This window comes from Taudactylus pleione, unplaced genomic scaffold (genome assembly GCF_031769625.1).
Source record: "Taudactylus pleione unplaced genomic scaffold, aTauple2 ptg000428l, whole genome shotgun sequence".
Taxonomy (NCBI): Eukaryota; Metazoa; Chordata; class Amphibia; order Anura; family Myobatrachidae; genus Taudactylus; species Taudactylus pleione.
The window spans coordinates 2,722,224-2,738,782 of record NW_028284830.1 but is presented as its reverse complement, the minus strand read 5'-3'; the positions used below and the strand labels follow the sequence as shown (position 1 = coordinate 2,738,782).

The window sequence follows — 16,559 nt, the reverse complement described above, 5'->3', positions numbered from 1 at the left end:
GTTGTTCCAGCTGCGAGGATGGCATGGTGCCTCTGCCTAATGATGGTGTCTCGTGAATTATTCAGTAGACTCTCTGTGTAAATAAGACATCGTATAATCTGTTTGTTTCTCTTTTTCACCCCGTCGAGTCATACATCAGTTTATAGGATGTCTGCTATAAACTTTCTTACTTGCCAGAGAGCATTAAATGAAAGATGCAACTCTCTCTCAGCCATATGCAGGTGCCTACAGTACAGATTGAGGATTATATAAATGGACCCCATGTCTTGGCTGTTACCGAGTCGGTTTCCTTTGCCATCGTGCTCTCTCTGACAAAAGCAACCTCTCTGCGGCCTTTGGAAACCTCATTCATGCTTGAGGGCCTATAAAAAAACATGCCAAGACTCCAGCCTTGCCAAATTGGGTCGTGCATTCTACTCATGTGAGAGCGCATTGATACTAGTTGTTTCCACAGCATCCGGTTTCCGACGCCGTCAAAATACTGGTGTCCGCTTCACGCTCTGTGTTTTCCGTTGCCTTCATTAAAGATCATTTGCAAACCACAGCACAATAATCGTATAAAGATGTCACGTGCTGCATTTTACATAGAGACCTAGAATTTGACGGCAGATAAGAACCACTTGGCCCATCTAGTCATACCCTTTTCATTTATCCTTTTGGCAACTTCAACCCTATTTGCTCCTTAGGTCTCTCTTAAAGATATTCTTATCCCAAGCGTGTTTAACTTGTTCCACCGTCTTGGCTTCAACCACCTCTGACGAGAGGCTGAAACTACCCTTTCTGTGAAGTAGTTTTTCCTCACATTTCCTCTGAGCCTCCCTCCCTCCAGTGTCAGTGCATGTTCTTGTGTCCTCGTGTTCTTGTACATCTCTTCCTTTGAAGAATGCTTCCTTCCTGTTCCTTGTTTAAAACCCTTCATGTATTTGAAAGTTTCTATCATGTCCCCCCTTTCCCTTCTCTGTTCCAAACTATACATATTAAGATCTTTCAATCTTTCCTGGTATGTTCTGTGCTGTAGGTCATGCACCATTTTAGTTGCTCTTCTTTGTACCATCTCTAATGTATTTATATCCATTTGGAGATATGGCCTCCAGAACTGAACACTGTATTCTCGATGAGGATGTTCCAATGACCTATACAGTGGTATTATCACTTCTTTTTTCCTGCTATTGATTCCTCTCCCTATGCAACCAAGCATCTGACTTGCCTTCCTCAATGCTTTGGTGCATTGTTTGTCTGCCTTTAAGTCACCTGAAATGGTGACTCCTAAATCCCTTTCCTCCTCTGTATTTTTCATTATAGTGTCCTTGATCCTTTATTTAGCCTTTAGGTTATTGGGACCCGAGTGCATGATTTTACATTTTTTGACATTAAACTGTAGTTGCCATGTTCTTGCCCATTCCTCTAGTCTACCCAGATCCTCGGTCATTTGTTTTACCCCTCCTGGTGTGTTTACCCTGTTGCATACTTTTGTGTCATCTGCAAAAAGGCATAGGTTCCCTTTAATATTATTTGCAATATCACCAACATAGATATTAAAAAGCACTGGCCCAAGTACAGATACCTGAGGTACTCCACTGGTAACCTTTCCCTCCCGTGAATACACTCCATTTACTACAACTCTGTTTCCGATCCTGCAACCAAGATCTTATCCATTCAACAGTCATAGAATCTAATCCCAAACTTTCCAGTTTATCAGTCTGCAATGTGGGACCATGTCAAAAGCCTTACTAAAGTCTAGATAAGCTACATCTACGGCCCCCCCTTGACCTATTACAGTACTTTAGTTACCCAGTCAAAAAAGTCAATAAGATTTTTTTGGCATGATCTCCCCTAAGTAAATCCATGCTGTTTGGGATCCTGTAAATTGTTGGATTTGAGATGTTTCAGCACTCTTTCTTTTAATAGTGTTTCCATTATTTTTCCTACTACTGATGTAAGGCTCACTGGTCTGTAGTTACTGGTCTGTAGTTACTTGCTACTTCTTTGCTGCCACTTTTGTACAGTGATATTACATTTGCCCTTTTCCAGTCCTCTGGAATCACTCCTGATATTAGTGACTGATTAAATAATTCTGTTAATGGTGTTACCAGGACCCCTTTAAGCTCTTTTAGTATCCTTGGACGTATCCCATCCGGCCCCATTGATTTATCCACTTTCAGTTTTGAGAGTTCTGTTAGGACCCTCTCCTCTGTAAATGTACTTTCATGTACCTCATTTCTATGAATGCCTCTAACTGTGGCCCCTTCCCCTCTCCTTCTGTAGTGAATACTGAACAAAAATAATTTAGATAATCTGCTATTTCTTTGTCTCCCTTGATCATGTACTCAGTGTCTGTCTTAAGTCTTATTATTCCTCCATTTGCCTTCCTCCTTCCACTTATATACTTAAAAAAAAATGTTTTCCACACCTAATCACCTTCTTAAGGGGCATATCCACTACACAATATAAATGAACGATAACCTCGTAATCGTTCATTCATCGTGCAGTAAAGATGCCAGCAACGACCAGCGATGCGTGCTCCCGCTGGTCGTTGTCAGTATCTGTCACCGCCTTAACCTGCTGTCCAACCTGACGATATTGCCAGGTTGTGCAGGTTTGGGGATGAGGTAGGGTGCCCACACTACACAATATATCATTCAGTGTGGGCTCAATATCCACTGCACAATATAATGAACGATTGAACGATAACTGTTATCATTCATTAGTCATGTAGTGGATATGCGGCTTTAGCCTCCTTACCTCTTTGTTGTTTGAGCCTGCTTATACAGTCAGGTGCATAAATATTGAGACATTGACAGAATTTCATATTTTGGCCTCTATTCACCACCACAATGGCTTTGAAATGAAACAAACAAGATGTGCTTTAACTGCAGACTTTCAGTTTTAATTTGAGGGTTATTACATCCAAATTAGGTGAACGGTGTAGGAATTACAACGGTTTCTATATGTGCCTCCCACTTTTTAAGGGACCAAAGGTAATGGGACTATCAACTCAAAAGCTATTTCATGGACAGGTGTGGGCTATTCCCTCGTTATTTCATTATCAATTAAGCCGGTAAAAGGCTGGAGTTGATTCTAGGTGTGATCTTTGCATTTGGAATCAGTTGCTGTCGACTCTCAATATGAGATCCAAAGAGCTGTCACTATCAGTGAAGCAAGCCGTCATTAGGCTGAAAAATCAAAACAAACCCATCAGAGAGATAGCAAAAACATTAGGTGTGGCCAAATCAACTGTTTGGAACATTCTTAAAAAGAAAGAACGCACCGGAGAGCTCAGCAACACCAAAAGACCCGGAAGACCACGGAAAACAACTGTGGTGGATGACAGAAGAATTATTTCCCTGGTGAAGAAAAACCCCTTCACAACAGTTGGCCAAATCAAGAACACTCTCCAGGAGGTAGGTGTATATGTGTCAAAGTCAACAATCAAGAGAAGACTTCACAAGAGTGAATATAGAGGGTTCACCACAAGATGTAAACCATTGGTGAGCCACAAAAACAGGAAGACCAGATTAGAGTTTGCCAAACAACATCTAAAAAAACCATTACAGTTCTGGAACAACATCCTATGGGCAGATGAGACAAAGATCAACTTGTACCAGAGTGATGGGAAGAGAAGAGTATTGAGAAGGAAAGGAATTGCTCATGATCCAAAACATACCACCTCATCAGTGAAGCATGGTGGTGGTAGTGTCATGGCGTGGGCATGTATGGCTGCCAATGGAACTGGTTCCATTGTATTTATTGATGAAGTGACTGCAGACAAAAGCAGCAGAATGAATTCTGAAGTGTTTCGGGCAATATTATATGCTCATATTCTGTCAAATGCTTTGGAAGTCATTGGACAGCGCTTCACAGTGCAGATGGACAATGACCCGAAGCATACTGCAAAAGCAACCAAAGAGTTTAAGGCTAAAAAGTGGAATGTTATGCAATGGCCAAGTCAATCCCCTGACCTGAATCCGATTTGAGCATGCATTTCACTTGATGAAGACAAAACTGAAGGGAAAATGCCCCAAGAACAAGCAGGACCTGAAGACATTTGCAGTAGAGGCCTGGCAGAGCATCACCAGGGATGAAACCCAGCGTCTGGTGATGTCTATGCGTTCCAGACTTCAGGCTGTAATTGCCTGCAAAGGATTTGCAACAAAGTATTAAAAAGTGAAAGTTAGATTTAGGATTGTTTAGTTTGTCCCATTACTTTTGGCCCCTTAAAAAGTGGGAGGCACATATAGAAACCGTTGTAATTCCTACACCGTTCACCTGATTTGGATGTAATTACCCTCAAATTAAATCTGAAAGTCTGCAGTTAAAGCACATCTTGTTTGTTTCATTTCAAAGCCATTGTGGTGGTGAATAGAGGCCAAAATATGAAAATTCTGTCAATCTCCCAATATTTATGCACCTGGCTGTATTTCCTAAAAGCCAACTTTTTTGCTTTCACATTAGTTGATACCTCTTTTGTAAACCACACTGGTTTCCTTTTCCTAGTGCTTTTCCTAACCCTTTTAATACATAGATCTGTAGCCTTCAGTATTGCATTTTTTATTATATCCCACCTTTCCTGCACTCCTTCCAAGTTCCTCCAATCTGCCACTGACTCACTTACACATCTCTGCAAAGAGTAAAAGTGCACCTCGTTTGGCGGTGTAGTATCTGTGTGTTGGCAGCTTCTGATGGGTTTAAAAATTTCTTTCCATCAGGTAGTGATGGTGAATTGAGGATGTCCATTGCTGTTTCGTACAGTAGGTGCGCAAGCATGCTTAGTGTTACATGGTAGTGCACAAATGAGACTTCATTTTGCAGGACATAATTATTTGCTAAGGAGGCAGAGGGCACATCTACAGGGGCAAAGATTTTAATTCACCACCACATATAAGAGGGGTTCCAAGAGATGCTTTCTTATCATTTGCTTAGAATTGGATACATGACTTAGTGCACTTTGCTGTAGTAGAAACCCTCAAACATCTCCCTGCCACATGTGACTAACTTTTATGAGAAGTGAAAATGAGTAAAGGTCCTGAAGTGGGCTTTATCCTACCGATTTCTACTACTTCCACCCTTCACGTTTTCTGGAGCGACCAGGGAACCGCAAAAGGACAGGGCAGATTGATTTTACCAGGGTGTTTCCAAAGACTGTAACATAGTTACAGTCATAGCTCTTGAAAAGCACTCGGCGGACGAGCAAAAGCGCACCCATCAGCATTGTGGTTCTGCAGCTATAACTACATAACATACATAGTAGAGACAGCCCTTACCATTTCATGGACCTAATAATGCCGCTGAGGCACAAAGCATTGTGATTAGTTGGGATATGGATGGCAGCAAAGACCTATTTGTCCCTCTTACCGGCTGTGTTTTATTACACTCGGGAGTTTATCACTCAGGTTTCACCTAAACACTTCCTAGATTATACAAAATAGTTCTCTTATCTACGCAGAATGGATAAATTGGGCCCCTAACGCTAGGATGGATGCTAGTACTCTACCCCATCCTATGAGTACCATGAAGGGCAAGTAAGGCCGCTATACTTTCCTGTTTTCCCTGCCCACAGGGGAGCATCCACATTGATTTGTAGGTGCACGAGAACTAGGCTGGAGACTATTAGATTGCTACTCACTACAAATGGCCACGCACTACAGAAAGATTGTTCGCCTAGTGGTATCGCTGGCCCTGCCCTCTTAATTAGTGTCATATTCAGCATTGAGGCCTATTTAGTGCAGCTCCTTTAGTGCAAACCTCCCAACGCCCTGCTTGTGGCTGGACAGGCCAAGCTTTGGGGGGGGGGGGGGTTGGGAGGTGCTGCTGCATGCGGTAGAGACAGGTGTCTCCACAGTACCAGAGGCCTGGCCACGCTTCCGCTACCTGCGGTATTGGACAGTGCGATGGTGCACACTGACTATTGGGTGTAAAATGCAGACTACCGACCAGTTAACCCTGCGTCAGGCACAGCTGTCCTGACAGACGCCACAAGGCTGCTCTCGCTCACCTCTCCGCCACATGGGGGTGCAGGGGCCTGCCCCTCCTAGTACCTTCCTATGACTAGGTGCTATTTGAAAGCCCCCTAGTCATTTTTCCCTCCCCCTGAGTGGAGTGCAGTAGTGACCTTCCTGGCCTCTCAGGCTCATTGCGCCCAAACTCGTCCGACTTTTGAAGATACGTATTTCATTTTATTTTCTCACAATTTTGTGTATTTTGCTAATTTTATGAATGAATATTACAAAGGTTGTGGGTATTTTGCGGAAATATGTAGGTTTGTCCAGGGTGGCCTCTTAGCCACACTGCGCCTCTTAAAATTTAGTATTTTTGTTTTACTTGTTTTAAGGTAATAAATGTGGTTTTGTGAATCAGATTTCCTATATTCTCTCTTTGTACATCCTAATGAAGATCACTGATCACTTAGCGTTTGAATTGAGTTAATTAGGTGCTAATGACGATTTTATAACAGCCGCCTGTCAGGCGCACTGCGCCCGAACCTGGGAGTCCTAGAGGTGCGCCTGACGCAGGGTTAAGAACCATGAAACAGCTCAATAATTTGCCTGAAATTCTTGTACATTTGTATGTATTTTGTACCTCAATGGCAGAGCGCTATTTAGCTATCCTACCTAATGCGGACAGCAATAACTTCATGAATTGTCTGATTTTTATTTTTTTCTCAAGAATTTGGGTGGTTAATGGTTTCATACAATGGTTTTATACCCAATCCTATAAATAATCAGAACAGAGGGAGGGGGATGGGGGGGTGAAGAGAGATGCTGCTTTCTAGGGTTATATTATTCTTCAGACAAAAGCAGTCCAGGCAGTACAATGAGTTACTGGGGTGTGTGGATCAGGACGGTATGATGTATTGTTTTATAACTTTGCTGTATTGTTCATTTATATTCTCCCTTTTAGAAGAACGATGAGAACGGCAACTGTTCTGGCGAAAGTATCGAGTTCCCCACCACAAACCTCTATGAACTGGAGAGTCGGGTGCTCACAGATCACTGGTCCATTCCCTACAAGCGAGAGGAGTCCCTGGGAAAATGCTTAATAGCTTCTACTTATCTGGCAAAGCTCGGTAAGACACGCCCACCTCATTACGTATTTGCCGAAGGAAAACTTTGTAATGATCTTCTACTAGAATTCTGGGGGGGTTAAGTAGCAACTTAAAGCTGCGCTATCACTTATAAAGCCTATTATACAATTCTATGCTGACCATTCAGTGCGGCGCTGTTGTAAAGTATTACCTGCTCACTCAGATACTCCTCTAAAGCCTTTCTGGAATCTTTAGTGATGCCCTCATGGGATCTCTGGTTGTCCTGCTCCTCTGTATGAATCAAACAATCCCCATGGTGCAAGTCTGCAAAGCTGTCACTCCAACTCTGCCTGCTTAGAGAAACTTATCCCCTCTGGCATGGAGACCTACAGAATTGGAGTGCGAGAGCTTGGGTTACGCATTTAGGGCCTGATTCAGAGCCGGACGCTCTGAACGTGCGCCCGCTCTGAATCAGGGCGTTTTTTTGTTTTTTTTCAATGGTGCGGACTCTTGGCCGCTCGCATAGCTGTGGGTTACCACCCACAGCTTATGCGAGCGTCCATGATGATGGTCAAGACCATCGGGCTTGCGACGAGACCCTTGCGGTAAGGTCTCGTTGCCGCAAGCCCAAGAGTGCTTTTGGCTCTATCAGAGCCAAAAGCACTCCCACTGACATCACTTGTGATGTCAATGGGGCCGGCCCCAGACGGTAGGCGTTCCAATGGGAACGCCTCCGTCTGGGCAGACACGCCCCCGGCCCGCCCACCAAAGGGGGCGTGTTGTCACTCGACAGCACGCCCCCTTTGTAGCGAGACCCGGAGTGACGGCTTCCCCGTCGCTATCCGGGTCTCGCGCATGCGTAAGACGGAGCGGGCTCCGTCGTGCACATGCATACTGGGCCACCATCGACCCGTTTGCGAGCGAATAGCGCTCGCGAGCGGGTCTGAATCAGGCCCTTAGTTAAGTTTAGAAATTCCAGTTTCTTGTATATTATTCAGACCCCTCAACCATATATTAATGTCAGCTACTGGTTTTAAATCTGTTCACATTTGTATCAGAATTTGGGCGTAGAAAACGTCAGATCAACGCATATAATTACTAAAATAGCTATTATTACCGCTTCAAGTTGCAGACCAGACCTGACGTGCCAGACAGAAGTTGGGGGGTGAGACAACAGATTCTGTGTGTGATTCAGATAAGCGGATCAGTGTGTTGTGTTATCACTGTGTTTTCAGTCTGAGCAGTGATAATGAAGCTGAAGGGGGTTGTAAATGAGGCCGACAGCGCGGAAGAGGCAGCCACATATGCTCTCTGATGAAGCTGCATTTGTGGCAGACACTTTGTCACTTAGCATCTTCTCGTTTGTTTCTGTAGCGTGTCAGTGTTGAGTATCCTGTGGATCTCCAGCTGTTGTGGAACTACTAGTAGTAGCATGCCCTTATAGTTCCACAATAGCTACAGGTACATTGTGCACCTCAGTTAGCCAGCATCTGTGTTTCACAATCCCTCATTGCCTATTTTCGGTCTCTGAGCACTAGCACTTTAACACTTTTGGGGTAAATTTTCCACTATCCATTATCTTGGCCTAAGCTGTAAATGAAATATTTTGTTCCAGTAGCAGGAAAAGGTTTCTATAAAGGATAATAATATAAAGCCGTCATATGGAGCTGATCGGCAGCCAGATGTCGTCAGGGTTACAGAGGAATCGGGAAGAATTCATACTGTCACATTTGGATAGTTGTTTGTTCACTTGTCTAATTTTACCAAGAACATAATAGCGTATTTATTATAGCAATGACTGTGCACGGGCGAGTATTACTTATGGCTGATGCTTTTTAGGCTTATTAATAGCTTGCAGATGTACAGTACTTGATAAAAGAATTTCTCCAATGTTTGGGTAAATGTTACCTAACATGGAGCGGTACTGAGGAACAGTATCACTTATCTCTGATAGGTAAAGTGTGTATGGAGAATAATAAGATGGACTAGGATGTGTGTTGTGTGTTTTTAGTAATGCACAGAGGGTTAATTGGCAGGTGACTTTGGGGAAATTATATTAGTGGTGATGGTGCGGCTGCACAAATCACTACTTGTTGCGGTTCCCCAATATCTCAGATTTCTTCTTCAGGGTCCACAGGGATACCATGGGGATATTATGGTTGGAGACCAGGCACCAAACAGTTAAAGATTCAGCTCCCAGGATGCCTCGGGTCCTCCTCCATATATACCCCGCCCCTAGCCATAGGACTTCAGTTGTTCGTTTGGTGCAGCAGTATCAAGACGCACCTTTGTAGTAGGGGACTGCTCTGGCAGTCCTAAGCTTTTATTTCTACTTCAGGGTCCATAGGGGGTCCACAGGGTTGACCTTGGGGTATAGGTTGGGAACCAAATCTGGGCACCATGCCGTTAAAGCTTTTAGCTCGCAGGATGCACTGGGTCCACTCTCCCTATAACCCCACCCCCAAGCCAGAGGCACCTCAGTTTAAGTTGGTGCCCGGCCGGAGTCGGGTCACCGTTACACGCAGGGGGAGCTGACTAGCAGCCCCGAAGCTTAAAATTTATTTTAAAAGTTTTATTTTATTATTTTTTACCACTCTTCAGAGCGACAGCATCAGACTGTCCAATGGACGTCTAAGCTGCCGCTCCTACACCCCGCCGGCGCTGCGACGCCAGTACAGATCTGGGGATCGCAGCAGGACCCCAGAGTCTGTACTAGCTGGGCTCTGGAGGAATCCCTGGGCTGCTGCAGGATCCACGGGGACAGGTAAGTCGCGTGGTCACCACTTTTGGTGACCCGCGTGTACATATGCAGCCTTATGCCTCCGGTCTCTGGGGACAGACCGGAGGCGCTAGCGGAGGAGGCGGGCTCCCCCTCCATGGAGGCATGCCCCGCGTGTCCACTAACCCACCAGGGATTATAGCGTCAGCGGGAGCCGGCATCCCGGGGGGTTAATTTGCTAGCCAGGGGAGATAGCCTTCCCTGTCTAGCGGTTCCTCCCCTCAGCTCAGCGCGCCTTTCAATACTACAGTCTGGCGTAGCTGAGCTGCTTCCTCCGCGGGCCACGCTTCTTCTGAGGTCTCCAGCGGCCATTATCTCTGGTGGTGCTGCAGAACTCCTAGGATGACAGTGAGCCCAGTCCCCCTGAGTACCTGGCCATTTTGGGTGAGTGTACACAGCGCTATAGCCTTCCCAGACACTGAATCTGGGCAGTTGAATGTAGCGACATTGTGCAGTATATTATATGTCATACAAATGTATGTATATATATTTTTCTGCATTGTGTGTGACTTATGCTAGTGCTGACTGTCTGCTTTTTCTCTCACCTGTCAGTGTATATCTTTTCTTTATCTGCTCCAATACAGGTGTACCTAGGGTGGTTCTGAGACCTCACATATATATACTTGTTAATATTTGTGAAGTTTGTCACATACTGTTGTGTGCTGCAGTTTGCCATATTTTAGATGGAGCTGTGAGTTGCATACGCTGATAATGGGTCCCTGCAGCTAATCTTAGCGTCAGTCAGGACCGGTATGGCGCTGCTTAATATTTCCGTCAAGATAGTCAAATATATCTGACCAGGAGATTGCACGATACTGCACCCATTATTGCTGTCCTGCAAGTCATAGCCTGCAGGTAGTAGTGCGGAGGATTTTAACTCAGAAAGGTTTATGTATGCGGCGCCATCTGGTGCCGGGCCCCTTGCACGACCCCCTTAAAGGGCGGTTTATTTCTCAGGATCCTCTCCTTTGAGGGCCCCATTGTCGTAACTCGCTTGAGGTTACTTCACCATACTGCCCTTTTCAACTCGGGGTATCTCGCAATTTCTTGCAATTTACCCCTGTGTCACAGACTATCGCTCCCTGCCGGGGTTTTTCACAGTACATGAATTACCTCCGATACCACATTGGTCTGTCATTCCCCTTGCAGGGATTACCACAACGGCCACCCTGGTGGATGTTGTTTTCTACTAAATACTAAATGGCGTGATATATACGCCCTGTGGTTACTTCCCAGTGGCTCTGCCATGAACTGGATGGTGTATTCGGCTCTTTCCCTCTCACATGGGGGGAGCCGATTTCAAGTATTATTATCCCTGCTTTGGGGCTGGTAGCCAGGTTCATTCTGGATATAGAGAATGTCGATCCTGCACCTGTATCATACATTTCCCGTTTCTGCCCAGCGGGTGGATCTCATGGCAGGAGTCTGGCTGTCGCCAGATACGAGGAGTTCAAAGGCCTCCTGTTTCCCATTCCCTGAGGGTTCTCGCAAGTAATGGAAATCATCTTCTGGGGTGGATTTGTATGTTAATCGTCGGGTTACAGGCATTAATACGCCTCCCATCCCGGCCTGGACGGATTTTACGGATCCGTAGGTGGTAACTTTGCCTGAAATCAATGTACTCGTTTTCAAGGCCTGTTGCCCGTCCTACCATGGCCATCGCATGGTTGGTTAATACTGTTGCATACTGGGCTGATGCATTTGTAACATTTTTCCCCTCCAACACGTCTGGGGTTCAAATGTCTTTTGCCGCTCACATAAAATATGCAGTTGTCATATGTGGGATTACCTACATTGGATGCCGGTCTTCTAACTTTCAGGGTTTCGGCTGCGACTGTGTCCGCCGTAATACCCTATGGCTGCGTTATGGGAAAGCAGAGGTGCAGACTCCTTCCATGGGGAAGATCTTGTTTGGTCCTGACCTTGACAAGATTGTTGCATCATTGGCAGTATCACTAATGGAGAGATACCGTCTTTAGCTACTCCCACTACTATCTGACTAACTCTGTTAAGTCTTTTTGTCGTCAGGGTCAGCCTAAAGGCCTGTTTTTTCCTAGGCTGTTGGCCTCCACGGGGGCCACCATATCCAGTCCCGAGCAGTCCTGGACTTCCGGACGACCCTGCTTATACGCCTGAGGATAGACCTTCAGCCTGACGGGACAGGTCTACATCTGGGGGATTCCAGAGTGAGATACTGATTCTCAACGGCCTCTCATTGCTCAGGCGGCCTCCTCACAGGCGTTGTTACACTGGGCCTTCTTCAGACCAGATCAGGGCCTTACAAACCCAGAAAACTATTCAGTCTTTGCGGTAAGCAGAGCTATTTCGGCCAGCCTCACTATCTCAGCGAGGGACTAGTTGTCCTACTTTCTTTCTGGGGTAGTGACCGACTGGTCCTCATTTGCCTATACTCAAATCCCTGAATCAGATTCCAAGGGTGTCTGGACTCAGGTGGAATCCTCCATGCTTCATCATCTGACGTTTGGAGCCTGGGGACTTTATGGTATATCTGAGTATTCAGGATACGTACCTACGGGTACATACAGAGCCCTCTCATCAGCATTGGTTCAGGTTTGCTGTGCCACAGCAACACTTGCAAGTTTCGGGCTCTGCCTTTTGGGACTGTCCTCAACTCCACCGGGGTTTACCAGCTTTATGGATTTTCTGACATTACACCTGTTCAGTGTATCCGAATGCTCCTTTATCTGGACGGCCTCCTGCTTTTAGCAAGATCACCGAGGTACTTTACCGCCAGGTCAGGATAACCGTGGCTTCTTCTCGGCACAGATAATTAGTCAACGGAAACAAAGTCCTCCCTGCATCCCTCACATGGTATTCTTCATCTGGGAGCACTGCTGGATTCTCAGAATCTGTGAATTTTTCTAGCGTAAGACAAGATCTCCGCTCTTCAACTTGGAGTGTGCGGATGTCTACGCAGTCGACATATGTCATTACTCTTGGTGATGCGCGGTCTACCAGGGTGTCTACCTTTGGGTAGGGTGGAATGTCCTCAGTTCCATTCCAGGCCTTGCCATATTGGACTCCTCTCCAGATGGATCGAGTTTTTTCCATCGGATCGCTGTTCGAACGATGATGCTCTCTCCGGAGGCGAGTCGGTCTCTGTCCGGGTGGCTATGGCCATCTCGTCCAGGGTATTCTTTGCTACAGACAGTGTCTGGTTTGCATTCGTTTCGGGGCAGCTGGATGTCTGTCGCTTCCGCCCTGCCGCTTAACTTGTTGGACCTTTAGGCTGTCTTGGGCCTTCACTCTGGCCTAACCCATATGTCACGGTAAGCCTGAATAGGTTCAGTCCGACATTGTCACACCAGTGGCTTCCATCTAGGCAACACTGGTAGTTGGGTGGCAATGACAGGAATGTTATACATTCTGACATAGTCCATGGGTCTTCTCCTGGCCAAATCTGCAGTGTTCGTTCCGGGAGGTCTCCATTGGGAAGCGGGCTTCCTCAGCCGTCACGACGTGCATCCTGGGGACTAGTCTCTTCTCCAAGGGAGGTTTCAACTCCTGGTGAGCAGAGGGGGCCTCCCTGAGGTGTTTGATCCTCATGGCCTTCTGACTCTATCACACACTACCGGTGTTACAGTCCAGCTCTAGGAGTACTGAAGCTACCTTCAGTGACTCTTTGTCAGTGAAGTGGTCCTTCCACTTTGTGTACCTGTGTCCTCCGGTCTCCCTTCTTCCTCGAGGTCTTCGGAAGTTTAATTCGAGACGGAGGGGCTTTCCTTCTGGGGGCTCCAGTTCGTCCCAGACGTCACTGGTACTAAGATTTTCGGAGTCTCCCCATCGATGCTCTGTTCCTACTGCTTCACTATCTGGACCTGTTGTCTCAGGGTCCTTGTTTTTCCCTGGACCTGGATCGTTTGTCTTTGACTGCGCCCCTACTGTGGTCCTAGGGCTTCTCTGGCTCTGTCTTCATTGAGATGTTTAGAGCAGATAGGCCAGACTTTGCTGGGATCTGCCACGGACTGTGGCATACATAATTCTTATGGTATCGTGCCTGTCGATACGATCCTCCGGTGTCCAGGATTTCCAGATATTCTGGCATTCCTTCCGGCTGGCTTGGGTTTCACCCTCGGCCTGGCCTTCCTGACAGTGCGTATCTCTACACAGTTCATCCTTTGGTGTGTTTTCTGGATTAGGCCTCCATTTGTCCTCCCTAGGGACTCCTTGGGAGTTAGTAGTGGTTCTTCGTTCCCTCCGGAGACAGTCGATGGAACCGCTGGTTGTGGTAGCCATTACATGGTCTATAGCTCAGGCTCTCTCTTTCTTTCAGGGTGTTTATATTAACCAGGAGAGTGTCTGAATTGGGAGCGTTCTCATGTGGCTCCCTCTTCTTGAGGGCATCATGTCAGGGTGTGAGTTGCTCTCGCCCTGTGTTTCTTCTTAATGTGGTTTTTAGGTTCCATATTATTCTGGAACTTATGGTACGGCCATTCAGTCCCCAGTCCTCCCGGCTGGTGTGGCCTCATTGACTGTGGTCCGGCCTCTTTGGATTTATGTGATCCGTTCAAGGTCCTTACGGAAATCGGACTCCTTATTGGTGGTCTGAGATTTCTGGTTTTCACAGGAAAGGATGGGCGGCCTATAGCCAAATGTTGGCTGGATGGCTTCGTATATCTTCCTCTGGGTCCTACCCATGAGTAGGCCTTTCTGTTGTTGATGCTTGTTTTTTCTCGGGCCATGTAACCCTCGTGGGCGGCTCGCTGTGGCGCCTCGGCTGTTTTGCCCTACTAGGTGGCCACGTGGTCTTCTGGCCACACCTTTTTAAGGTTCTAGGCATTGGTTTCCTTTGCCTCTCAGGATGCTTCCTTTTTGACGATGGTTTCTCCTCTCAGCACAGGAGCGTCCCCACCCTTGGTTGAACTGCTTTGGGACATCCCCAAGGTCAAACCTGTGGACCCCCTATGGACCCTGAAGTAGAAAACAAGAGATATGGTAAGAACTTACCTTTGTTATCTCTGTTTCTACGAAGTCCATAGGGTCCACAGGGCGCCCGCCCTGACGCACCTGGCTTCATATGGGCTGGGTGGCTGGTCACCGGTTTTCAGTCTCCCATTTCTGTGAGTGTGGTTATTGAGTGTTCCAGTTTTCTCTCTCTCTTTCTCTCCTCCTCCGGCCTTTGGCTACTTACAAACTGAGGTGCCTCTGGCTTGGGGATGGGGTTATAGGGAGAGTGGACCCAGTGCATCCTGGGAGCTAAAAGCTTTAACTGCGTGGTGCCCGGATTTGGTTCCCAACCTATACCCCAAGGTCAACCCTGTGGACCCTATGGACTTCCTAGAAACAGAGGTAAGAAAGGTAAGTTCTTACCATATCTCTTGTTTTTATGTGTTATTTTATTTTATGTTTTTGGGTTGGCAGTACTAAGCATCTGAATTAAAACTCGTATACTGCGACTCCATCTACCTCCGCCAGGCCGCAACACCTGTAACTGGGCTGGTGATTTTGGTGGGTCGCGGCTAAACTTGCTAGCAGCAATGCTGCGACCTGGACTGCAACCGGACGCACGAAGATGTCAAGTAAGGTGATTCCTCATTTACGGGAAATCTCGAGTGGCAGTCCTTGCTTCTGGTGTCGGAGACTCACCAGAAGCCGCTGTTGTCAGGGCCCGGGATTGTCCACATCCTTACTACGCCATTGGGGCCTTATCATAGAGCAGAACATAGAGGATCAAAAAAGGTGCTGGAAGTTTCACCTTTCTATGGAAAAGTATTTATTGGAGCAGTGTTGGATAAAATAATCACTACTCTGGCAGCTTCAAAGTCAGCAGGTCTGCCATCTACGGTGACTTTAAAGTCTGGACAGGTTTCTTTTCGGTCCTTCCGCTCTTGGGGATGAGCAAGGGAACACCCTTCCTCTAAGACATCTAGATTTTGCAAAATATCAAGGCGACAAACTAAGAGGTCTGGCCTGGCAAGACGTCCAGCTTCTAAGCCGGACAACAAGCCCCTCGGCCTGATGGAGCGGGCCTCCTCCTGGGGGATACCAGGGTGGGAGGCCGACTTCTTCAGTTTGCCTGGGTCCGAGAAGTGTTCTCTCAGGGGTATGCCCTCACTTTCAGGAGGCATTCTCCCCAGAAGTTTTTTTGCACAGATCCTCCAGCAGATGCAGTAAAGGCTTTGGCCCTTCGGGAGGCCATTCACTCCCTGCTGCAGAGGGGGGGGGTGGGGGTGTAATAGTCCTGGTTCCTGTGTCGCAACAGGGAAGGTGTTATTATTCCAATCTATTTCTGGTTCAGAAACTGAATGGGGCTTATCGCCCTATACTAAAGCTAAAAACCCTCAACAGGTTTATCCATGTGCTCAAGTTTTGTATGGAAGTTCTCCGATCAATTATTTTGGCAATGAAGCCGGGGGATTACATGGTTTTCCTGGACATTCAGGATGCATATCTGCATGTTCCCTATTATACCATCCCACCAGCAATTTTTACGGTTTGCTGTCCTTCAACAACTTTACCAATTTTAGGCTCTACCCTTTGACCTCTCTACGGCTTCCCGGGTATTTACCAAAATAATGGCAGTCATGATGGCCTGTCTCAGGCGTCATGGAGTCAGAATTCTGCCATATCTGGACGACCTTCTGATAATGGCACAGACTCTGGTCGTTTTACAAAAACCACCTTCAAATGACCATAGCCTGCTTACAAAAGCACGGCTGGATCATCACTTGGAAGAAACCATCACTTTCTCCAACACAGCAGATGGTTAACCTGGGAGCTCTTCTGGATTCTCGGGCA

At 46.7% G+C, this 16,559-nt stretch overlaps 1 protein-coding gene across 3 annotated transcripts in view; it reads left to right on the top strand.

Moving 5' to 3' along the window:
• The window catches only part of USP24 (ubiquitin specific peptidase 24), a 123,608-nt gene that overhangs the window by 40,420 nt on the left and 66,629 nt on the right, over positions 1-16,559 (top strand). For all 3 annotated transcript variants that reach the window (XM_088447319.1, XM_088447318.1, XM_088447317.1), the window contains exon 2: positions 6,898-7,063. In XM_088447319.1, coding sequence (XP_088303445.1) covers positions 6,898-7,063 — 166 coding nt within the window. The remainder of the gene's footprint in view (positions 1-6,897; positions 7,064-16,559) is intronic.